Source organism: Xyrauchen texanus, chromosome 24, assembly GCF_025860055.1.
Source record: "Xyrauchen texanus isolate HMW12.3.18 chromosome 24, RBS_HiC_50CHRs, whole genome shotgun sequence".
Lineage (NCBI taxonomy): Eukaryota > Metazoa > Chordata > Actinopteri > Cypriniformes > Catostomidae > Xyrauchen > Xyrauchen texanus.
Window position 1 is genome coordinate 2,328,770 of NC_068299.1, and position 25,594 is coordinate 2,354,363.

At 39.6% G+C, this 25,594-nt stretch overlaps 1 protein-coding gene and 1 non-coding gene across 6 annotated transcripts in view; one reads left to right on the plus strand and one right to left on the minus strand.

Moving 5' to 3' along the window:
* LOC127617572 (AT-rich interactive domain-containing protein 4B-like) overlaps positions 1-25,594 on the plus strand; it is a 90,134-nt gene that overhangs the window by 46,066 nt on the left and 18,474 nt on the right. For all 5 annotated transcript variants that reach the window (XM_052089546.1, XM_052089549.1, XM_052089547.1 and 2 more), the window contains exons 7-16: positions 526-620; positions 2,727-2,868; positions 5,514-5,593; positions 6,403-6,479; positions 10,090-10,244; positions 11,652-11,724; positions 11,913-12,007; positions 12,118-12,215; positions 13,126-13,342; positions 17,372-17,577. In XM_052089546.1, the coding sequence (XP_051945506.1) occupies positions 526-620; positions 2,727-2,868; positions 5,514-5,593; positions 6,403-6,479; positions 10,090-10,244; positions 11,652-11,724; positions 11,913-12,007; positions 12,118-12,215; positions 13,126-13,342; positions 17,372-17,577 (1,238 nt within the window). The remainder of the gene's footprint in view (positions 1-525; positions 621-2,726; positions 2,869-5,513; positions 5,594-6,402; positions 6,480-10,089; positions 10,245-11,651; positions 11,725-11,912; positions 12,008-12,117; positions 12,216-13,125; positions 13,343-17,371; positions 17,578-25,594) is intronic.
* trnak-cuu (transfer RNA lysine (anticodon CUU)) lies at positions 11,021-11,093 on the minus strand. The gene has a single exon. It is a non-coding gene; the product is annotated as a tRNA-Lys (tRNA).

Sequence of the window (25,594 nt, forward strand, 5' to 3'; positions counted from 1 at the left end):
TACTTAACTTTATTTAGTCTATTTATATATTGAATATCGTTTAGTTACCTTGTTGAAGTGTTGCGCTTGGCGCAGTGGTTCTCAACCTTTTTGACTCGAAGGCTGTGCCAAGACCATTTTTGAAAGCCCCCTCACCCGAAACTAAACATGTCTGAGTAAAAGAATTAATCGTGGATCATTTGTGATCCTAGAAGTTTCAGAAAGAGTCTGTTTATAATTTGTGTGCATACATCGTAAAGTATTGTTAGCATTTTATTAGGTCATTTTGAGGCCCCCTTGGAAGTGTGCTGAGGCCCTCTAGTGGGTCCCAACCCCCTGGTTGAGAACAACTGGCTTAGCATCCGTATAACCGTTACCCATTATGAATGATTGTTTTCTCTACCCAGCTGATTTTTCTGTGCTCACCATTCATTAATGTGACCTTGTGTTTGTAAACGATTGAAGATGGGTTGGAGTTCTTTAAGACTTTTCGGTGCAGCTCTCTTAACACTGACAAGTGAATCTTATCTCTGCGTTCTCCTCCAGACTCTCGACCGGCTTCCTCTTACGAACCCTGAACACTTCGGCACACCTGTCATCGGCAAAAAAGGCAACCGCGGAGGCAGACGGTCCAATCCTATGTGAGTGTGTTTTCTATTACCTGAGATTTAAAGACCCCCATGATATCAAAGTTGCTGTTTTTTGGCTTCAAGGTCCCTTTAGTACATGCTAGTGTACGACAAAAGGCTGTAACATACTCACCGCAATTACCTGAACGCAAACGCTTCTAGCTACGTAAGCTTGATTTTGTGCGTTATGCAGCTCCACTAGTACACACAAACACCTGTAAGTATGCAGCATATGAGCTTCTTGGTTTGTCTCTCCAGGAATGTGGAGGTATTAAATAAGATCCATTTTTTAGCAGGTGCACAAATGGGACAATCTCTGCCCTGGAATTCTCAATAGTAAATCCTCGAGTGGGTGTTGTCCCACCGGCACAATGACAAATCGGATTGTTTGTGTCGGCGAGAGGCGTGACTTCACTTTTACCTGTCAGTCATGTTTGCCCGTGCATGAACTTAAGCAAGCCGAAATCATTTTGAAGGATCATAATGGATTATATTAACTAGTCGACGTGTTGAGCCTGTGTTGACCGGTCATGTTCTGCAAAAATAATGACCTTTTTTAATGAGTCTTATTTGTTTTCCAGTAAAATTATTTAAACATCCTTTAAAAGAGCTAACTTTACTTGAGAAGCTACATTTAAATAAGATTATCTTGAATGAAGTTATTGGGTCTGTCCTACAAAGGCAAAACACAGTAACTACACCAACTAGCGATGGGACGATATATGGAATTTCGAAATATCGTGAACCAAAAAAAAATTATATCAAGGCATAGTTTGATGTTTTGAAATTTGCTACATTGTTTTCTCTCAGTGGGATCATAAATGAAAGCACACGTAAATTAATTCACCGAACATGTTTCCATTATTTGAAAATGGCTGCAGACGGAAGCAACACGCCCAACACAGATTGAGAAATCGTCGTCTACACTGAAATCACCATTGTGGCAGCACTTTGGCTTTTCCTGTGAAGGGCTCCTCGTCCCCCGGCAGATGGCCGCGGCTGCTCCGTTGGGGTGGACGGTAGTGGCGAGAACTCTACTACAGCATATCCCTCCTCCTTCCCGGGCTTCGGCACCAGTGTAAAGGGATCAATGTAAAGGAAGAGGCGAGAACCGGCTTGACGATATAAATAATAGTTTTAATGATAAACTTAAGAGAAGACATAAACGCACACTTGACGGACATGTCCGTTAACGATCCCTCTCTCCCTTATGATCCTCTGCAGTCGACCTTTAACCTTCACGGAGGCATAATTAGCCTAATACGGGACCGGGTGTGTAGGATCACGACCCGACCCCGCCCTCCGCCCTGCCACAAGCACTTAAGGCACTTTTCCACTGCACATTACGGTTCAACTCGCCTCAACTCCACTCGCTTTACTTTTCTGAGCTTGCATTTCCACTGCAGTTTAGTGCCGCCTCAACATGAGTGAGATTGTAGGATGATCTTAAACAAGACACAAACTGACCAAAACAATAACACAACCGCTAGCTGTTAGCTACTAGCCCATTGTGCTGCATAAAGCAGTTGTTGCATGGTGATTTTACACAAGTGTAACAGTTAAATTGGCCTGGTTGTTTTAGAAGCTTCCAGTAGCTGCTCAACTAAATAAAGTGAAGCTTTCAAGCAGAGTATAGAGTTAACATATAGAGTTAACGTAACAAAATATACCATCCTCCATTGTGGATCAACGCCAGTCCACGGCGCTCTCCCTCCCATTACTCGCCGGTCTAGATAGCGTCCATTTGGTGAACCACTTCCACTTTTCCTTGATGCCAGGGTACATCACTTCCACTTTTGGTGGCATTTTTGCCATGAGCCCCCCTTAATTTTTGACCCTGCAAACCTACCAAACCAAAACCTTCTTACTTTTTAACCTTTTGCAAAAATAGGAACCGGACCGCTGTAATCTTGTTGTAAAATGAGCAGACATCATGCTGAAAACATCTGTGTGTAGTTATATTTATCAGTTGTGATATTTCACTCTGAATTTATAAAAAGTGTTCATGTGTCCTTGAGAGACATCTGTGTTATCTGAGATATTAATACTGCGTTAACACCTTTGAGTGCTTGTTGTTCATTTAATTCATTCATTAACATGTGTAATCTCTCTCCATAGTCAAGAGGAAGAGTCATCTTCATCATCCAGTGAAGAGGAGGAGGGGGATCAGCGACAGAATGAAGAGCTTTACGGCAAGGTGGTGTGTGTGGAAGGAGTCGCCAGCAGCGACAAAAAGAAAACCACATGGTACCCTGCGCTGGTGAGTCACAACCACTGGATGCAAAATACCAAAATCTGAATCAAAGTCAGAATGAGCTTTATTGCCAAGTATTCTTACACATACAAGTAATTTGTCTTGGTGACAGAAGCTTCCAGTGCAGTTTATGTAGAAATACACAATAAGACTATTGTAGAGCGGAGGGGGGCGGGGCCGGCACGCACGCCCGGTCCCCAATCAGCCTGATGGGGCGCGCGAGGAATAAAGGTGGCCGGTGACGACAGTTAGAGAGAGAGAGAGAAGCAGCTCACTCACCAGTTCTCTGATGCGCCGTCGCGTGGTCACCGATCACTCTCAGGCGGACGACAGCCACTCCTCCCCGGGCGAACCGGAGTCAAACCTCTGACCCCCAGCGGACAGAACGCCCCTTCTCTTTTCTGGCGGCACGTGGGGACACTCCAGGCGGTCGGGAGTCTCTTCCCACCTCCCCTTGCAGATGGCGGTCTTCTCTCAACACCTCCTCGTTTATGGGGGGGTGGCAGGGCACTCCTCCGCCCCTGGCAGCGTCTCCATCGCTCCAGGCGGTCAGGGAGTCCAGTTCCCACTCACCCCGTGGACGGCGGCCGTTCCCCGCGGTCGGGCTGCTCCGTCACCTGGCGGATGGCAGCGGCTCTCCCCTGCATGGACGGCAGTATCGAGGAATATGCGACGGGCATCCCTCCTCCTTCCCGGGTTTCGGCACCAGTGTAAGGTGATTAAGGGAAAGGAGGCGGCGAGAACCGGCTTGACAACATAAATAATATTCAATTAAATAAAGACACCTTACCAACGAGCTTGCGCCATCCCTCTCATGAGCGCGCGTCACAGAGATGTACGGAAGCAAACATTTGTAGTTAAAGTATATAATTATTAATCGTTTGGGTTCAGAAGAACTTTGTGACGTGTGGATTAAACTATGCATTTTGGACCGTCAATAAATGGAGGACATTCACTTGCATTGTTTAAAGGAGGCCTGAAATGAAAAAAAATATATATATATCAAATTTATAATCATTTAATTATTATATATTGAATTATTTTATTTAAGGGGCTCTAAACATATTTTTACATGCAGTTCATTATAAATATTTTGATTTAAGGCTGTGAATCGATTCAAATTTTTAAGAATTAATCTACAAATATTTGCTGAGAAAGCCCCTCATATAACGATAATTAAATATATAAAGATTATACATATTTAAATCAATATATAATTAAACATGGTTATCTTTAAATATTATATATATATAAAAAATATTCAGATAATTAAAATGCATTACAGTCTTGTAGCAGAAGAGTTCATCATTGATAATACAAAAAGTGGCTTTAGAATACAATGTATTGTTTATTACCATATTATTGATCATAAGTCAATCATTGACACACAGTTCATAGCAATCCATTACACAAGAGAATTTATCAATCAGTTGGAGATTTATTATGAGGGCTTGTTTATGTACACCTGTGTCAGACATTTTTTGTATTTATTTTTATGAATGCTTACAAAACTTTTACATCTAGAGCCAAGAGGTATATTAAAACAAACAACAACAAAAAGGAAAATAAATAAATAGGTTAAATAAAAATATCAAATTGTTTACATGTTTCAAAACACTTTACAGCTTTCTTGTTACTCAAATTGGAAATTGTTCTTGTGTATTGCTAATTAAAACTAATGGTTTCTAACCACCATACTTACATTTATGGAAAGCAGAAGATTAATCAAATAATATTCCTTATGACGAGACGTGTCAAAGCTAAAGATAACAAATAAAACATTTTCAAAACAAAGTTGAAAGCTGGGAATAATATGATCTCTAACAATCTTGCAGAAATCAGAGCAAAAACAAGTCGAGTCGGGACATCTCCAAAATAAATGAAAACATGTTTCCTCCCGCAGACCACAAAATGTACAGAATATATCGACATCACAATTAAATCTCTACAAGAAAATAATTAGTGAAGTACTTATAAATAAGTTTGAAGGAAATTTCTTTGATTTAAATATAGTTTAATACTCAATATTTAAACACATCTTGAGATTCAGATTTGAGCTCCATCAAGTGTTTTGAACACAAGATTGTAACGCATGTTTGTGTTGTTCTGCTGAAGTGTTTTCTTCACTGTATAAACTGTGTGTTGCTCATACAGCTGAAGTTTCACTTACTGCCCCCTGGAGTAAACAGGAGGTACTACAAGCTTGCATTCCTCAGGACTCTTCCTTATTATGGTCCAGGGTGGCATTGCAATCAATTCGTTCATTTTTAACGCATTAATTTTTACTGAATTAACACATTAAATTGGCAGCCCTAATATTGATTAATTTATCGGTAAATCATGTTATTAATTCGATTAAACAATGTAACTGATTGAAAGCCCTGTTTATAAGTTAGTGTTACAGATAAATTTCACTACGGAAACAGTTATTCTTCGGGAACTGTTGCGCTCTAAACAACCTGCTTCATATGATCAATAACAACTAGCAAATTGTGGCTTACAGCTTTGACTAAACTAAAGATAAAAATAGGCGTGAAAAAAGTTTGGGGTGTAAAGTGGAACTTTTAAATACTAATATAATGTCAAATTACAATAGTATTGCTTTTCAGAGTCATGTGATCCATTATGCTCTCTCATTTTGTTTCATAAAGGTCATCTCTCCAGACTGTCATGAAGACGTAACATTGAAGAAAGACAATGTTTTTGTGCGCTCCTTCAAAGATGGAAAATTGTGAGTAAAGTGAACTTATTTCAGACTGCGCTTCTAATTTTAACTTTTAGAAGCAGAACAAGCGAAACGATGAAGGAGACTTTTCTGTGTATTTTGATTTATTGAGTTTGGAAAGCTAAAAATGTGGAAGCATGTGAGGATATTTCTGTTGTCGGAGGATGTCTGTCTGCACATCATTAAGGTGAAACTGCAGAATTGGTTTCATTGAAGCACAGGTTGAGAAATGTCTGATTATACAGATATCCACGTGTGCATTTCATTTCAGTGGACTTCTCTTTTCTCCTCCATTTCATCACATGCGGAGTGATTTCTTTAATGTAATGATATTGGCATGCCAGTGATCCTAAGCATATTTTTGATTTGAGTTGATGCATTTAAAACGACCGGAAGCATGTTTGCATTTCTCAGACTTATCTGTCGCTTAGCGGCTAGCCCTGTCATGCAACTCATTTTATTTGACCATTATTGGCCTTTGAATAATGATCTACCATTGCCAATCTCAGCAGAAGTTACCTTTGTGTTCTTGAACACGTGTGAGCACACTTAACTGCTCCCCCTAGTGTTTGTTTTTGGATAGTGATGACATCATCCTCTTTATAAATATTTATAAACGAACATGTGCTCACTAACCATCATATGTGGTTACAAGCTATTCTAAATTAGACTCCTTAAGGTCTAATGTACCCTTAAGCATCACAAAAATGTCACCGAATGAGATGTCAAAGCATGTGACATTTATATTAAAGAAAATTTCAAAATAGGATATTTGTAAGGTTTCAAATGCTAACAGGTTTTTTGTTACCCTACAGTTACACGGTTTTGCGAAAAGACGTCAGAGAGTTGGATGAGGCGAAAGCTCCTAAAGCAGACGCAGGACTCAAACCAGGTGAGCACAATGGCCACATATGAAAACAGTTGGTCGGTGCAAATTTACTTAGACAAACTTTTGTGTATTCTGTCTAATTGTTAAAAAAATCTGTAACGCTCAATAATGACGTCATTAAAGGAATATTCCGGTTTCAAGTTCAGCTCAATCCACAGCATTTGTGGCATAATACTGATTACCATAAAAATAAAGTTTGACTCGTCCCTCCTTTAAACCCTCCAAAATTTTGCCCCATTCACTTCCATTTTAAGTGCCTCACTGTAACCTCGATTTTACTCTTTTGAAAGGAGGTATGAGTCGTAACAAATTTTGTGGTAATAAACATTATGGCACAAATGCAGTCGGATTTAACCCAGAATATTCCTTTAATAATTCATATATAAATGAACATGTTACTAAACAGCTCTCTGGAAGACTTCAATCTTATTGCAAAACTATATAATTCACTGTTGTCCCAGGCAACCCTAAATAGCCTTCTTCTGTATCACTACTCACTCTTTTCACATCACAAAATCATTTTAACGCTAGGGCTGAAACGATTAGTCAACATTATCAACAACGTCGTCAGTAAAAAAATGTCTTAACTATAATGCAAAAATACCAAATAAGCAAATACAGAAGCACTCTCGTTGTAAGTGGAGCCGGAGCTCTTTAAAGGAAACACCCCGCCGTTACATCTTTAATGCAGTAATATTTCATGCGTTAGCGCTTTATTAAAGTTCAAATAATTTCGGCAGCAGATCATGTAAATAACTATAAACTCCAAAATTGCCATTTCTCTGTGCGGTCAGCGGCTCTTCTATGAGTTGCACGAATGTCCCGATTTGAGGGGGGGGAGACTGAAACTGCACCGGCTGATGCACACTCTGTCACGGGACGCTCATCCCTCGAGCGCACACGCTTAAAGCAGCCAGATTATAACATGATTGCTCGTGACTTATTTAATCATAATACAGTATATATGTGTCACTGTGCATTTCTTATCATGAAGAAAAATGTCAAAACGCAGCTTTATTACTAAGAGAGAGTTTGTTTATTTGTGAGTTAAAATTGAAGTGAACAGAAAGATGAGAGAGGTGAAGTCTTCGCCCCTTTATATTTTTGATTGTTTTTGTTTTGGCTTGTTTTCCAATATAAATATGTAAAACTCCTTTAAAACAACGTACATTTACTTTATCAGCTATCCTGCAGAAGAAAAAACTGTTATCTGAGAAATGTTGAATATAATATAAAACAAATAAGTTGCATTTACCTGAGAAAGCAGCATATTAGATATTTAGACTTGCTTTTAGAGAATAGATCTTGAATATAAGTATATTTTGTATTTACTGCATTCGCAGAAGTATAAAAAAGTGATAATACGCTTGTATGCAAAATGCACGTGTATGCAAAATACATTTATATGCAAAATACACGTGTGTGCAAAGTACACTTATATGCAAAATACACGTGTATGCAAAATACATTTTTATGCAAAATACATTTATATACAAAATACACTTATATGCAAAATACACGTGTATGCAAAATACATTTATATGCAAAATACACGTGTATGCAAAATACATTTATATGCAAAATACACGTGTGTGCAAAATACATTTATATGCAAAATGCACGTTTATGCAAAATACATTTATATGCAAAATACACGTGTGTGCAAAATACATTTATATGCAAAATACACGTGTATGCAAAATACATTTATATGCAAAATACATTTATATGCAAAATACACGTGTATGCAAAATACATTTATATGCAAAATGCACGTGTATGCAAAATACATTTATATGCAAAATACATTTATATGCAAAATACACGTGTATGCAAAATACATTTATATGCAAAATACACTTATATGCAAAATACATTTGTATGCAAAATACATTTATATGCAAAATACATTTATATGCAAAATAAATTTGTATGCAAAATGCACGTGTATGCAAAATACATTTATATGCAAAATACACTTATATGCAAAATACACGTATATGCAAAATACATTTATATGCAAAATACATTTATATGCAAAATGCACGTGTATGCAAAATACACTTATATGCAAAATACGCTTATATGCAAAATACACGTGTATGCAAAATACATTTAAATGCAAAAACATTTATATTTAATATACATTCTCTTAAAGCATGTCTGAATATCTTATATGTTGCTTCTCAAGTAAGTGTATCTTGTTAAGAATTTTTAGACAATTTTAAATGGAAAACAAGACAAAAACACTTGATATAAGAGGATTTTTTGCAATTAATTTCTTTACTGAATTAAACTTAATAAAAAGGTTTTTTTTTCCTATTAAGTCAGTGAATATCATTTAAAGATCTTTTTAAAAGATTATTATTTAAAAAAAAATCCCCCTCTTTATTGTTAGTAAGCATGTTTAATACAACCTTTTAAGTCGGGACACAAGCAGAATTATTGATTAAGAGTTAATAATTTATCGTTGGAATAATCGGCGAATAGCCTTATCAAAATAATCATTAGTTGCAGCCCTATTAATGCGAATCAATATTTCATGACGTGTCCATTTATTATATGGTTGCAAATACAGTTTCATGTTTACTTAAATCTGGAACAAGTGTTTAATTTCTGATTCACTACTAGAGGTCTGTATCCTGACCCGGGACATGAGAACCCGATGGGTTACGGGCCGTGTTCAGGTCAGCTTTTAAAGTAGGGGTTCAGGTTTGTAATGAATGAAAAAATAAACCGGCTTACCGAACTGTTTCGTGCACACGCTCAAACTCAGAAACGCACGAGCTGAGCGAGTTGGGGGGGCGTTCGCACCGAACGTGTTTGCGTGCGTCTGTTCTATTTTCCCATTGTTTAAACACATGCTGGAAGAATGTCTTTGGCATTTGTACCGCTTCTCGCTTTTTCTCCAGCGTCTCAAGCAGGACCGGCACATTTTAAACACCATGTCAAGTTATAAAGAACTTGAAAAAGCATGTTGAGACACTTGCGCTCAGTTTCATTCTTTGCGCTGCATCTAGATTGCTTTCAGCGCAGTTCAGCGAGTTCAGGCTGCATAGAGGGGACTGTTGCAGTGTTTCGTATTATTCCAGATTGTTCTGCACCAAGTGAAGTTTCAGTGCATTAGCGGTAAGGCAATGCTTTTTTTCCCCTTCTGTTCTAGTGCACTGAGGGGTTGCCATGCTTTATTAAAACTGTGTATGTTGACATAAAATACAGCAACAGTACTTGCTAGGAGAAGAAATTAGATCATAAGCGATTTGGGTCTGGTTTGGCCTTAAAATCTGACAGTAATGTTCGGGCCGGGTAGGGTTGGGCCACACAGTCTCGGGTATGGGTCGGGTTTCATTCTAAGATCGGTGTAGACCTCTAATCATTACTAGTGTGACCACATGAAATAGGTTTCCCAAACACTGCTTTCTGTCAGTAAAACCAATCGAGTCAGTGTTGGTATGTCAGGCTAGTTGGGATGTTCAAACAAACAGAGGAATGTTTTGATAATGCCATTGAGCCAGTGTTTACACCTTTCAGGGGAACAAAGCTACGAATGGCTTTCCGTACTGTGAATGTGACACCTGCCCCTGAGCTGTTACAATGTGTTTGTATTTAACAGTGTTAAATGCCGCATGGGAGTTCAAGCGCAATGGTGCCGTGCCCGACACATGGAGGACAGAGGTGAAGGACGAAAGCTCCGGCAGTGAGGAAGATGAAGATGAAGAGGAAGAGGAGAAAGAACAGGAGGAGGAAGGCAGCAGCGAGGAGGAAGAGGTGATAACAGCATCATAACAAAGAGACTGAATGCATGGGATGGAACAAAACCACATTTTGTTGCATTACATTATTTTTGAGCACTTCTAAGCAATCCCAGACTTTTTATATTTCTGATTTTCAGACAAAATGTGCACAACTCTGCACTGGATTTAAACATAAAAAATGTGTGTAACAGAGCAAGTGTGACACTTTTATTGGTAACTGAAAGTGTAGTGAAATTAATATTTAATAAACTTGCTAGGGGTGGGGAATGCATTGAACTTTTATGAATGACAGATGTCGCAATTCTGCAGAGACTAATCTGGTAAATACGCTGACTATCACCCCTTGAGTCGCGAGTTTGAATCCAGGGCGTGCTGAGTGACTCAAGCCGGGTCTCCTTAGCAACCAAATTGGCCCGGTTGCTAGGGAGGGTAGAGTCACATGGGGTAACCTCCTCGAGGTCGCTATAATGTGGTTCTCGCTCTTGGTGGGGCACGTGGTGAGTTGAGCATGGATGCCGCGAAGATTAGCGTGAGCCTCCACATGCGCTACGTCTCCGTGGTAACGCTCTCAACAAGCCACTTGATAAGATACGATTGACGGTCTCAGACACGGAGGCAACTGAGATTTGTCCTCCGCCACCCGGATTGACGCCCCCGACCTTCTGGTCAATAACCCTGAGCCTCAACCGCTGAGAAATGTTACCATTCTCTCTAGTCAGATAGTGTTTGCATGGCTGGGAGAATAAATCTGCACTGCTTGCACGTAAATGTGACAATAGTTAATAGTCACGCCCAACGTGGGGCTCGAACCCACGACCCTGAGATTAAGAGTCTCATGCTCTACCGACTGAGCTAGCCGGGCCTACCAGCAGTAATATTAAGGAATATCCCCGACGACTCTGCCTGGACTCCAAATGACGTTTCACACACGAGAAGTGATATGAGATACGAAAACAAATGCATGATCATATGTTGTGCATTTCAGAATATGATGTGTATGTTTTTAATCATATATTTTATTGATTACAATATGAAAAGTAGCTCCAACTGAACAATCGACCTATTTGCTGACCGGACTGTCCAACAGAATTGGCAGTTTCTCTCCAACTCGTCTCTTCCTCCGCCCGGTTGTGCTACAGTTCAGAGGAAACATCAAATAGACGCTGGTGCTCCTGCCAACGTTCCACTAATAATTAAGTTCCACTAACCACCAAAAAAACCTTTCTGACCCAGGAAAAACCCCGTTGTGCCATATAAAGCACAAATTGTTTTGACCTAATTTGTTCAAGGCGTGTTCGTTGACCTTTTTACAATACTTCATTCCAAGTACTTTTACTTTGCATGCTTAGACACACTTTTTAGAAGGTGTTTATGATTCTAAGCTGGCACGAACCTCACTGTGTGTTTTATTCCTGTGTAGGAGGAGGTGGAGCCGTTCCCAGAGGAGAGAGAGAACTTCCTGCAACAGCTTTACAAATTTATGGAGGATAGAGGTGAGACCACAACTCATTCTTGTAGTATGTATTTGTGCTGAATGTGGTGTGTATTGTTTCACATCATAGTGAGTCTTGGATTTGGTGCTTGGTGAGTGTTACTTTTGGACCCTGATGGTCACAACCAAGAACGGCTTATTACAAACGTAACCCACACTAACTAGTCTCTTTATTATCTTTCTTTTTAGGAACTCCTATAAATAAAAAGCCTGTGCTGGGCTACAAGAATCTGAATCTTTTTAAACTCTACAGGCTGGTGCATAAGCTTGACGGTTTTGACAATGTGAGTAATATTCTTTTCGTACCCTGTACAGCTAAACATTTCTGAAATCTGCATTCCTCTGGATTACCTTTCGCTGTGTGAATAAGGCGTGTTCCCTCCCTGTGACTCAGATTGAGAGTGGATCTGTGTGGAAGCAGGTGTATCAGGATCTGGGCATCCCCGTGCTGAACTCTGCTGCTGGATACAACGTCAAATGTGCCTACAGAAAGTATGCATAACTTTCATAATGTCCTTATGAGTGATACAGGATGATTTCCAGCAAAACCATGTGTTAGTAAGAATTGATACTCATAGTCACTGCAGAAAGTTTGCTACTTATTAGGGGCCAAGCTTTGAAAATTAGTAGGCACCTATTGTTGTATAGCAGCCACCAACAGTTCAAAACTGCACTTGCGTTTCTGCTAAAGCTAATAAATAACTTGAACCTCGTGGAATAGAACCAAATGGTAAAGAGTTGTGAAATTTGACATATTCATAGGGAAGAGTCTCAAAATCTACCGTGCCAAATTTTAGGTTTCTATCTCAAACACTCTAGCACCACCAAAAGCTACAAATTGCACTTCTTGTGGAATAGAACTGTATGGTGAACTGCAGTGCAATTCGGCACATTCATAGGGAAGGGTTTCGACATTTACCATGAAAAATTCAGGGAGTTTTTCTCAAAACCTCTAGTGCAGGCATGGGCCTTCACTAGAGGTCTTCCCACCACTACTTCTGGTTTTAAAAGAGATGAGAACCAATCATTGTGAAATATTGGATCTTAATGTGGCCCGATGTGGCCCCTGTACCAAAACACTACGTCCACCCCTACTCTAGCGCCACCAACAAATCAAAATTGCACTTGCCTTTCTGCTTAAGCTAATAAATTAATTGAATGTTGTGGAATAGAACTGTCTGATCTTCATCTGAACACACTGATCCAAAAGCTGTTTGATATACCAAATCAATTTGTGTATAACTTAACATAAATTTGACAGTCAGGTAGTCAAAAGTAAGCCTGTCTCTTCGCAACTGAACTACATGAAACGACATTTGCTGGCAATACTGCCTTCGTGCACATAAGCAGAGTGGTGATAGCGCCACCCACTGGTTAATAAAAAAATCATTATTTTACGCAGGTACCTGTATGGCTTTGAGGACTACTGCACTTCCACGGGAATCACATTCCGTATGGATTTGCCATATAAGACAGGTGAGAAGACGGGCTCTAAGAGCGAGGTGAATGCAGAGGGAACAGCTAGCACCAGTGACTGTGTCGCTTTAAGTACAGCCAGCACAGACTACCAGAAACCCCTTAAAGAACCAGACACCTCGGGGACACAAAATGCGGTCAAGGTACTACCCGTCATCTCCGGCTACATTCGTAATGGCATACTACCGTAATACATATACAATTTTTGCAGAATGAAGCATCTTAACTACAAATGTATGCATGTATTGCATGATTTGACCTTCCATTTTACCATCATTTAAGGGTAATAATTAACATAGAGTTTTTAATCGTTAACATTCGTTAATGCATTATCTGTCTTGGCTATATTTACAGCATTTATTAATCTTAGTTAATGTTAATTAATCAAAATACTGCATATGCAACTTTTATTGAAATTAAGAAATGTAATAGTATGTAGAAGTTAACAATGACCTAGATGATTAAATGCTGGAATGTAGTGCTTATTGTTAGTTCACGTTAACTATTGCATTAACTAATGTTAAAGGGGACATCGATTTATCTTCCTTGAGGTCAACTGATCATGCTAGTGAAGTTTTCTTTTGCACCAAAACAGTCATAATTTAGTAGTTTAAGATAATTTTCCACCCTGTCTCTCTGACCATCTGAATCACTCTGTTTTAAGCTCTCTAGCACTTTAAGACTTCAACGTAAACGCCCCCTGTTATGATTGGCTAACGTTGTGCAGCCCCTCAATACAGCCATGTTTGAATCTCGATGGGAAGAGAATAAACGACAAAGTCCACAACATTATAAACAAAATTTCAGGGTTTATACGTAACACACACCCAACACAATGCATCTGAATATATTAAACCATTTACTCAAGCACATTGGCACCATAAGCTGTCAGACAGTCATGACATTTGAAATATTCATGAATGAAACATGTTTACTCATGGTTTTGCAATCGGGTCCAAGTGTTTTTAACTACACAATCATTCAATAACAGTTCCTTTGCAATGCTTGAATCATATTGTGGCTGGTTCACAAGCAATTCACGCTGATATGAGCCAAAAAAGACATACAATCCATGCTGAAAAATGCTGAAGACACATCCACATGACGCTCATACATAGTCCAAAGCATTGTGACAAACAGGTCTGCCTGCTCTGAGGACGCATCGCCGGTAACATCTCATGTTTGCATACAACAACAAATAAAAATAGCACTGATGGGCGAAAGAACGTGTCTCAAAACAACAAGATGCAGCAGCTGAATGAAGCAGACCAAAGTCTCCTTTTCATAGTTGTAACTTGACACAGTGTCTTTTAAAAGCGGCACAAGATACATGACAACTGTCAAAGAGGTCTGTCTAGTGCATGTGTCCCAAAAATGTTTCTGCCACGGCACACTTTTTATGACTAAAAAAAAGTCTACGGCACACCACTATCCCATATAGGCTAACCATAGTCCATATTTTTAAGAACTTGTCCATGTTTTCTGTCTGTCGTAGTAGCATGTTTACTTGTAATGTTTGAAATTCGAGATTAGACTTTCTCATCGTCCGTCATTTTGACTGACAGGGTCGTAATAATTCCGTCATAATCTATTATTACCCGTCATTTTAATATAAATATTTTAATGATAATACGAAATTGAATAGCTTTTATTTTCGTTCACATTTTAATTTTTTTAATCATAAAACTACAGGACGAGCATACAACAGATTATGCGTTTATTTATTTATGAAGAGATCAGATGAACAACAGAGACACAAAGCAGATGAATGTTTCAGCGGAGGCCACTAAAACACGACATATGTACAACGCAATATCACAAAAAACAAATACGATTAAAATATGAACAAAACGCGGAAAAAATGTACTGAAGAATCGACAACTCAAACCTTCCTCCTAGTCCGCATCGACTTAAACTCACCTGTGCGTAATGAAACGCATCAAGGGAGACTGATGTTGAGGCGATTGTCATTAGATTTTGCATCTTTGCCTCAGACAGACGACTTCTCGTGGAGTTTTAATTTGGTTCTGGAGGCTGAACTCGGCGTCAAGCGCCGCATCGCCCTCCACATGACAAGAGTTGCAGAAAGCGTCACAGAGAAGCAATTTTACCAGTTTGCGGGAGATGTGCACAATAACATTGAAAACATGTATTTGGAAAGAAATTATGAGACATTCAACGTCTCTTCATAAATTTGGACAAATATTTCTTGTTGCTTAGTACTCTCAAAGACATTATTGGTGAAACAAAAACGTGTGTGTGAAACACACTGGTGTGATGTCACTTCATAGACTTCAATATATAAATATCACTCGCTTTATAGACTTCATTGTATTCTGCAGTGCTGGCGTGAGTCATGTGATGACCCTTTACACGTATAAATATCACTCGCTTTATAGACTTCAATGTATTCTGCAGCGCTGACGCGAGTCATGTGATGACCCTTTACACGTATAAATATCACTCGCTTTATAGACTTCAATGTATTCTGCAGCGCTGACACGAGTCATGTGATGACCCTTTACGCGTATAAATATCTCTCACTTCATAGACTTCAATATATTCTGCAGCGCTGACGCGAGTCATGTGATGACCCTTTACACGTATAAATATCCCTCGCTTCATAGACTTCAATGTATTCTGCAGCGCTGACACGAGTCATGTGATGACCCTTTACACGTATAAATATCCCTCGCTTCATAGACTTCAATGTCTTCTGCAGCGCTGACGCGAGTCATGTGATGACCCTTTACGCGTATAAATATCACTCACTTCATAGACTTCAATGTCTTCTGCAGCGCTGACGCGAGTCATGTGATGACCCTTTACGCGTGTAAATATCACACGCTTCATAGACTTCAATGTGTTCTGCAGCGCTGACACGAGTCATGTGATGACCCTTTACGCGTATAAATATCACACACTTCATAGACTTCAATGTGTTCTGCAGCGCTGACGCGAGTCATGTGATGACCCTTTACGCGTGTAAATATCACACGCTTCATAGACTTCAATGTATTCTGCAGCGCTGACACGAGTCATGTGATGACCCTTTACACGTATAAATATCCCTCGCTTCATAGACTTCAATGTCTTCTGCAGCGCTGACGCGAGTCATGTGATGACCCTTTACGCGTATAAATATCACTCACTTCATAGACTTCAATGTCTTCTGCAGCGCTGACGCGAGTCATGTGATGACCCTTTACGCGTGTAAATATCACACGCTTCATAGACTTCAATGTGTTCTGCAGCGCTGACACGAGTCATGTGATGACCCTTTACGCGTGTAAATATCACTCGCTTCATAGACTTCAATGTGTTCTGCAGCGCTGACACGAGTCATGTGATGACCCTTTACGCGTGTAAATATCACTCGCTTCATAGACTTCAATGTGTTCTGCAGCACTGACACGAGTCATGTGATGACCCTTTACGCGTATAAATATCACTCGCTTCATAGACTTCAATATATTCTGCAGTCAATATATATGCTTTCAAAACAGCAAATTTCTCTGAAAGGTGAGGAGTTTGGATCCCTGAAATTCAAAAAAAAATGTCATTCATTTTTACAAAAATAATTCAGAGTAGTCCAGATCAATCCCCTTTGGTGTTCAGGAATAGTTAGTAGGCCACAATAGGCCCGACTGCTCCTTGGTCTGTCCTGCTCTCTCTTTGTTTAGAGGCGAGCAACAGTGGGCGGGCCAAGGGTGCAATGATGTAAAGTATGCGTTGCTGAAGCGGCGGTCATTAATTATTGGGCCCCTAATGAGGTAGGGAAGTCACGGTATTACGTTTGAGTTCTGAAATTTACAGTATGTTTCTAAAGTAGAAGGACCTCATATGTGATGACATTACCCCTTTAAATACAACCATATTGTAAAGTGTTCAAGAGGGGAAAAAAATCATCACATTTGATTTAAACACTTCTCTGTGGCATACTACTCTTTGTAGTAAACAGTACAGTAGTGTTCCATCACGACCATACTGTCTTGTTTGGTCTTTTTCCTCACGCATATTTATAAGATATAGTCATGCTTTTTCTCCCACACAAGCTGGCTTAAACAAGAACAATGATGCAATTACAAATGTAGCTGAATCATTGTGATTACGTGTTTTTAATATTAATAGCTAGTTCTTCTGAGTGAGGTTGTTGTGCTATTTCTGGTCAGGAGGAGAAGACCGAAGCCACAGCACAATGTGAAGATAAAGTGGACATCAACAGTGTAGATGAGGAAGTGGATAACCACGCTGATGAAGACGAGAATGACATGAACGAAGATGCCCAGAAAGAGAGTGCCCTGACTGCGGAGAGTACGGTCACAGAGAAGGTGGAGGAGGAACCCTGTGAAGAACTGGACAACAAAGATCTGTCAAGGTAGGTGGAACCTGAAATGACAGGCTACATTTCTTGTCTGAATAACAGTGCATGGCTCTGTGGATCTCTGCAGGAGATTGTCAAGAGAGAGAGAGAGATGGAGACAAAGCTGGAGAGGATGATGACAGAGAATATAAATAGGGATTTAATGATAGACAAATAGGGAGTAAGATGCAAACAGGGACAGCAGCTACAACACGGAGTTCACTTACATATGCCAAGTTAACACATCATTTACTCACCTACATGTCGTTTTAAAGCCACATGCTGTTTTCGTTTTTTCTCCGTGTTGACCAGACCAGAACTGTCAGTAGAGCCCCAAAAGCACCATAAATGTAGTCCACATGATTAATGCACTATATTCCAAGTCTTCTAAACTCTTAAAGGAATAGATCCCCCAAAATGTAAAAAAACTGTCTGATCATTTCTCACCCTCATGTCGTTTCAAACCCATGTGATTTCCTTTTCCTCAGCTTTTGAGCTTTTTTTGTTTTTGTTTTTTGGAATGCAATGCAACTCTATGGGAATCAAAACTTTCGGTAGCATAAAAGTAATCCGTACAATTAAAGTGGTATATTCCACTTCTTCTGAATTGATTCGATAGGTATTGCTAAAGCTTGTGTCTAGACCGCATTTGTGTCCAGAATTAGAAAATGACTCTTATGAGCGTATGCAAGTCCCATTGCCATTTTTTAGGCGAAACTTTATTAGCGAACAATTACTTTTGCGTCCTTTCTTGAGCTCGACAAATGTAAATGTGATTTTCTCCTTTTGTGATTCACTGAAACAATTGTCGCATACAGGTTTGGAACGACATGGGGGTGAGTAAATGGCTAGATTTTCCTTTTTGAAATTTACAGTCGTTAGTTTTGTTTACATGAGCCTAGTTTCCATCCACCTTTCGCGCTATTTTGTTATCGACAAGTTCAAATGCGGGGAAAAAATTGCGACATTTGCCGCCTTCTGCCCGTTTCCATTCAAATAGACTTTTATGGATAAAAATGGTGTGCGTGATGACGTCATGCCTAGAAAAAAACACTTTGTCACATAAGATTTGGTTTAGCGCAACAGAAATCTGCCCTGAAGCCGTTTCCATACAGAACTGTTTGTTTATTGCTAATTCGCCCCAGATGTCCCAAATTGTTTCCTCTGAAGTTTGGGTAAAATGGGGAGCGTATTGGGGCAATTCATTGAAATTAGACGGCTTACTGTCAGTTTAATTTCACAAATAAATGTAATCAAAAGGGAGCAGTTGCCCTTCTGATAGGACTGTAATATTGGTCCCGATGTCGCACCTATCGCAGGTTGCCACCGGTTCCGACCCGAAAGCGAATCGTCATCGCCCTGTTCAAGCTGGCATCCTGCCGGCAACTTTCTTTCTCAGTCTAAGAACCATCCATCGATGTCTATATGATGTGTGCACAACTATTAAAGAAACATTAATGCGGTGTAATATCAGGGTTTATGATACATTTCTGGTATTCAATGGGCTATTTTGAACAATCATCTAATCTGAAGCATCGCCATGACAACTGCATTATGTCCCGCATATTTCTCCAGCAACTTTTAACCACCAACTGAACTTGATTGTCATCTAAAAGTAATTTTAGCATCATAATGCAATTGACATTATCTGAAGAAGCAGTAAATGTGATCCGAGGTAAAGAGGGTTAAATTGAAAATATTTAAAAAGTTTTAAAATGTTCAAAAGCTTGTTTTCTGAAAGTGAACTCTGCACGGGACAAATAGTTCTGATTGTTTATAGTCTTGAGAAAAGTCTAGAACATTCTGAGAATCATTCAGCCGACTTTATTCATCTGCAGAACAGTGTACGGCTCATTTAAGTTTGTGTAAAGAAAAGCATATATAGGTCTAAAAATATATATTTTTTTCGTTTGGTAATTAATTTTTTTAATATAATGCTTTTTTCGTTTAGTTATTTTTTTTATTTAATGCTTTTTTCCATTTGGTAATAAAAAAATTTATTTAATGCTTTTTTCCGTTTGGTAATTATTTTTTTATTTAATGCTTTTTTCCGTTTGGTAATTATTTTTTTATTTTTAATTAATGCTTTTTTGTTTGGTAATTATTTTTTTTATTTAATGCTTTTGTTTGGTAATTATTATTTTATTTTTAATTAATGCTTTTTTCCGTTTGGTAATTATTTTTTTATTTTTATTTAATGCTTTTTCCGTTTGGTGGTAATTATTATTTTTTATTTAATGCTTTTTTCCATTTGGTAATTTATTTTATTTAATACAGAGAATTTTGCCGGCATTTTTAGTTTTTATTTAAGTAAAACTAAACGCTAATTTAATCGAATCGGGCTTGTAAGTGTTCCAAAAAAAAACAAAACACTAATTTTCTCCTAGTATTGTGTATTTAGTTTTAATTTAAAACATCTTTGTGCACAGAAATTATATGTTTTTTAGTATTGTGGGATAATTCAATGACTGCCGTCTATTATTTTGAATGGTGTGAAAAAGCAACTTTAATAAATAAACGGATGGATCCTGCGATTAAATTAATCGCAATCAGTGGCCATTCATTGGTTCTCCTTGCACTTATCGATGATGATCACGCGAGTGATCGAGCATGATACGAGATATTTGTGTTGCACTCCTGGAAGTGTCACGTGTGCAGATCGGATCTATATGCCGTTAAGATCAATCCATAATCACGTACAATAAATTAGCTTTCAATACTGTCGTCATGGTAACAGGCTAACGATTGGGGCAAACTCAACATTCGTTTATGCGCTTGAGTTAAACGGAAAAATATTATGTCGACATTTGTGACATTTTAGCGATAATGTGCGTTTCTATCAGCTTTATTTTGATGCGCTAATCCTTGGATGGAAACGTAGTTATAGTCGTTGTTGTCCTTGGATCTGATTAAAACCTTTTTCTCTGCAAATGCAAAGCCACAAATCGCAGAGCTGATTGTTATCCGTGGTGATTATGTAAATGAGCGTTTCCTGGGGTTCTTTGACACTTGACTAATGAAATAAGAAAGTGGAGGCAGAAACTTCCATTTATTGAATTGAGTTTCTCGCTGAAGCTGTGCACAAATATTCACTTTCTAAGCAAGCCGTGAAGTAACAAAACACAATCAAATCCAAAGAGTGAACTCACACCATCAGTTGTCTCCTAATCGAGTTGGTTGCGTGCGGCATGATGCTTTGGTTCTTACACGGAGCTACACATGACAGGGAATCATAGAGGAATGTCAGAGGAGGTCGTTTAGTCGGTCACCCCTCTTCCACGCTCATTTAGTGAGTTTAACAGACCTCTGACTGAACGGGGTGAGATTGCATCAAAAATGGTCTGGAAGTGTGACATCCCCGATCATAATAGAGTTGCTTTTAGCTGACTGTCCAGAGCAGTTGATGGATTACTGAACATGGCGAAAGCGAGACAGACGAACTAAAGTGGCAGAACTGAAGGGAGAAATGAAAATTGATGGATCGTTGCACTCTAGCTTTGTCTTGCTGTGATCCGAAAAGCCCCTCTGAAATAGTTCACGAAAGCCAAGCATGACAGATTTTATGTTGGCTGTAGCTTGTGTTCTTTCTAGCTAGTTTTGCTGTCTCACCACTTTTCTCTCTATCCTCTGGCATCTCCTTTCTAAGCTGTAATTTTGGGTGTTTTGAGGTGACTTCGATTTCCACAGAGCAATGGACTGACTCGCCGTGAAACATGACCACTACCACTGCTTCCCTATGCTTTTTAAACATGTTTCCCAAAGCTTTCTGCTCTTCATTTCTTGTTCAGCTGTTCTTGATGCTGAGTTCACATGGAGCTTTGTGGCCTAGCTGCTGGATAGCGTTCGTTATTAAGAATGATATTTATGATGTTCAGTTAACGGTGCTTGAACGTCTCGGTTCTTCTGCTGATGTAGACCGATCACAGTATTCAATGACTCAGATCAGTGTTTCTACAGCACCACTGCGATGTTTTAATAATAAATAGACACCGTGCCTTTGCTGTTGTGTTGTCTTCTTAACTAGTAGCACGTAAGAACAAAAATATAGTCTTCATGAACGAGCGACTCTTATCAGGCAGTTCATTTAAATGAGTTTTGAATCGGTTTAACGACTCACTCAATTACTGATTTTGTCAGAGGAGTTCTTGACTTGCTCATTGAATCACTGGTCGAAAAAGTTGTTTTTGAAAGCACTAAAATAATCAGTAATTAAATCACCTGGATCATTAAAGAACTGGAACCTTGAGTGGACTTTATAACCTTATAATAACCTAATATTTGCATTTGGCAGACGCTTTTGTCCAAAGCGACTTACAGTGCACTTATTACAGGGACAATCCCCCCGGAGCAACCTGGAGTTAAGTGCCTTACTCAAGGGCACAATGGTGGTGACTGTGGGGATCGAACCAGCAACCTTCTGATTACCAGTTCTGTGCTTTAGCCCACTACGCCACCACCACTCCACTCCACATATTTGCCCCTGGATTTGATTTCCAGGGGCATTTTTGAACTAACAAGGTCATCTATTTATTTCAAAAATATTTCAATTTCATTGATTCATTCATTCAAACTCTCAAGTTTGAGAATTGATTAGCTTTTACCCTGTGTAAAGGGATTAATGGGAAGGAGGCGAGAACCAGCTTAACGATTTAAATAATAGTTTAATTAGAAACTGAACCAAAAAGACACACACACACACACAGTTGTCGGACAGCTGCCCGTAAAACTCTCTCTCTCTGTCGCACTGCCTAATTCGGTCGGCCTTTATCCCTCTCGAGGGCTAGTTGGCCTGATTAGGGGACAAGTCGCTTTTATCCAAAGCGACTTACAGTGCACTTAATGCAGGGACAATCCCCCCAGAGCAACCTGGAGTTAAGTGCCTTACTCAAGGACACAATGGTGGTGGCTGTGGGGCTCGAACCAGCAACCTTCTGATTACCAGTTATGTGCATTAGTCCACTACGCCACCACCACTCCATATAATTTAAGAGATATAATTTTAGCCATATCACTCAGCCCTATCATTTTTTTTGCCGCCAACTGTTTTAAATTTCTTTGTTTGTTTGGCATTATTACATTTTTGTGCGGTACCCCCCCCAATCATTCCTCAAGGCCAAAGTGTACTTTGGTTTCTGTGTGCCACCACGTCTTGTGCATAGTGCACGTGATGCAAATTATACACACGTACTGTCTGCGTTCAACCCATCTTTTCTAGACACGCGGACTGTCCACGTCTTTGCCATGAGTCGATCGTATCCGTATGGGCTCGCGGTCATAAGAGCAAACTTTGAAAGGTTGAGCGCTCAACCTAAAGTGTACCCTAGTCTGAAGGATTCTCACCTCTACTGCTGGTCCTCAGTGCCTGAAGTACAACACAAATCTGGTTGCATTGTTTGAATCTGAACTGATTCATTTGCTTTGGATTCCAATTTAGCATTTGCCCAATTAATATCCTTCACGTCCCGCTCTGATGCAATCATCTTCCTACATTATCTGGCCTTTTAATGCTTTTTGCTCCTTGTCATCCTGCATTGATGTTTTTGCTTTTTTTTTTACATTCAAATGATTGAATGATTTTGCTCCGAATGAATCAAATGAGAAACATTGTGTTACCAGGGTCCTGCCTAGTACAAGCTCAGCTGTGGCGGCGCTAGGTGAGGGTTGTCTGCTGCCAACTAAACAGGGAAGATGTTTCTCGGTAGATGAGAAGTGAGCTGTTTAAACTACTGGTGCGATGCAGTTAGTTCAGTAGTACACTTTGCAGGGCAGGACAGTTCAGTATGCTAACTGTGTCTTACTTGGCTTCCTCTCTGCTGTCTAACGTGATTGTGAATCGCCCCGTGCTGTGCTTTGCTGTGCCCTGCTGCTGCCCTTTGACCCTGTCCCTTTTACACGCACACATTCTGAACTCAAGTTTAGTCACATTTGAAGCATTCTAACGGGGATAGTTCACCCAAAATGATATCTCATTTATAATGTTATCATTTACTCACCCTCATGTTGTTCTCAAATGACTTTGAAGACAAGTGGATGTTTTGAAGAATGTTCACGCTGTTCTTTGCTATGAAGGTAAATTAGTGCACAAGAGATTTGCATGCACAGAGATGATTACATGATTTGTAAAAGCATTAATCAAATTGAAAGAGTAAAAAATAAATTGCATGCTCGCATCTTTGTAAAGGTGTAAATCAAGTTGCAAGGGTAGGAAAAAATATAAGCAATGCTTTAATCCTTTGCATGAGAGTAATTCATGTGTTGTGATTCTGTAATTTCATATCTGTGTTCTTCTGACTCGTGCTTACACATTTGGCACTGTTTTTGCGGCTGAACATGGCCAAATACATTACAAACCTTCAAATAAACGATATGCAAGCAAAGAAAGAGTGTCATGAACCGTAAAACTGATTGACCGTGTAGAATCAGTCTGTATGTGTAAATAAACTATTGAAAAATGACTTTGTGTTTGCCAGAAATAGTTGGATATACACTCACCTAAAGGATTATTAGGAACACCTGTTCAATTTCTCATTAATGCAATTATCTAATCAACCAATCACATGGCAGTTGCTTCAATGCATTTAGGGGTGTGGTCCTGGTCAAGACAATCTCCTGAACTCCAAACTGAATGTCAGAATGGGAAAGAAAGGTGATTTAAGCAATTTTGAGCGTGGCATGGTTGTTGGTGCCAGACGGGCCGGTCTGAGTATTTCACAATCTGCTCAGTTACTGGGATTTTCACGCACAACCATTTCTAGGGTTTACAAAGAATGGTGTGAAAAGGAAAAACATCCAGTATCGCGGCAGTCCTGTGGGCTGAAAATGCCTTGTTGATGCTAGAGGTCAGAGGAGAATGGGCCGACTGATTCAAGCTGATAGAAGAGCAACTTTGCCTGAAATAACCACTTGTTACAACCGAGGTATGCAGCAAAGCATTTGTGAAGCCACAACACGCACAACCTTGATGCGGATGGGCTACAACAGCAGAAGACCCCACCGGGTACCACTCATCTCCACTACAAATAGGAAAAAGAGGCTACAATTTGCAAGAGCTCACCAAAATTGGACAGTTGAAGACTGGAATAATGTTGCCTGGTCTGATGAGTCTCGATTTCTGTTGAGACATTCAGATGGTCGAGTCAGAATTTGGTGTAAACAGAATGAGAACATGGATCCATCATGCCTTGTTACCACTGTGCAGGCTGGTGGTGGTGGTGTAATGGTGTGGGGGATGTTTTCTTGGCACACTTTAGGCCCCTTAGTGCCAATTGGGCATCGTTTAAATGCCACGGCCTACCTGAGCATTGTTTCTGACCATGTCCATCCCTTTATGGCCACCATGTACCCATCCTCTGATGGCTACTTCCAGCAGGATAATGCACCATGTCACAAAGCTCGAATCATATCAAATTGGTTTCTTGAACATGACAATGAGTTCACTGTACTAAAATGGCCCCCACAGTCACCAGATCTCAACCCAATAGAGCATCTTTGGGATGTGGTGGAACGGGAGCTTCGTGCCCTGGATGTGCATCCCACAAATCTCCATCAACTGCAAGATGCTATCCTATCAATATGGGCCAACATTTCTAAAGAATGCTTTCAGCACCTTGTTGAATCAATGCCACGTAGAATTAAGGCAGTTCTGAAGGCGAAAGGGGGTCAAACGCAGTATTAGTATGGTGTTCCTAATAATCCTTTAGGTGAGTGTATATTGTCCCGTCTTCCTTTTTGTTGCGCTCACACTTTTGACACGACTCATGTAAGAGAGTTTTGCAAACGTCATAGGGAAGGCGGGTCGTTCTGCTTCTTGTAACCAATCAAATTAGGTTTTCGTTGAACAGTTTATTCTGATCTGATTGGTTATTAGCGTGACGGACAGCTGCTTCTTCATATGGCTCAGCGTTGCTCCTCTGGGAATCTCTCATCTCTTGAATATTAAACTGAAATATTAATTCACGTGTGTAAAGTTGAGCCAACACCATTTATTGGATAAAAATGAATCTCAATGTGGTGTTCAAATGTTTATTCTTGT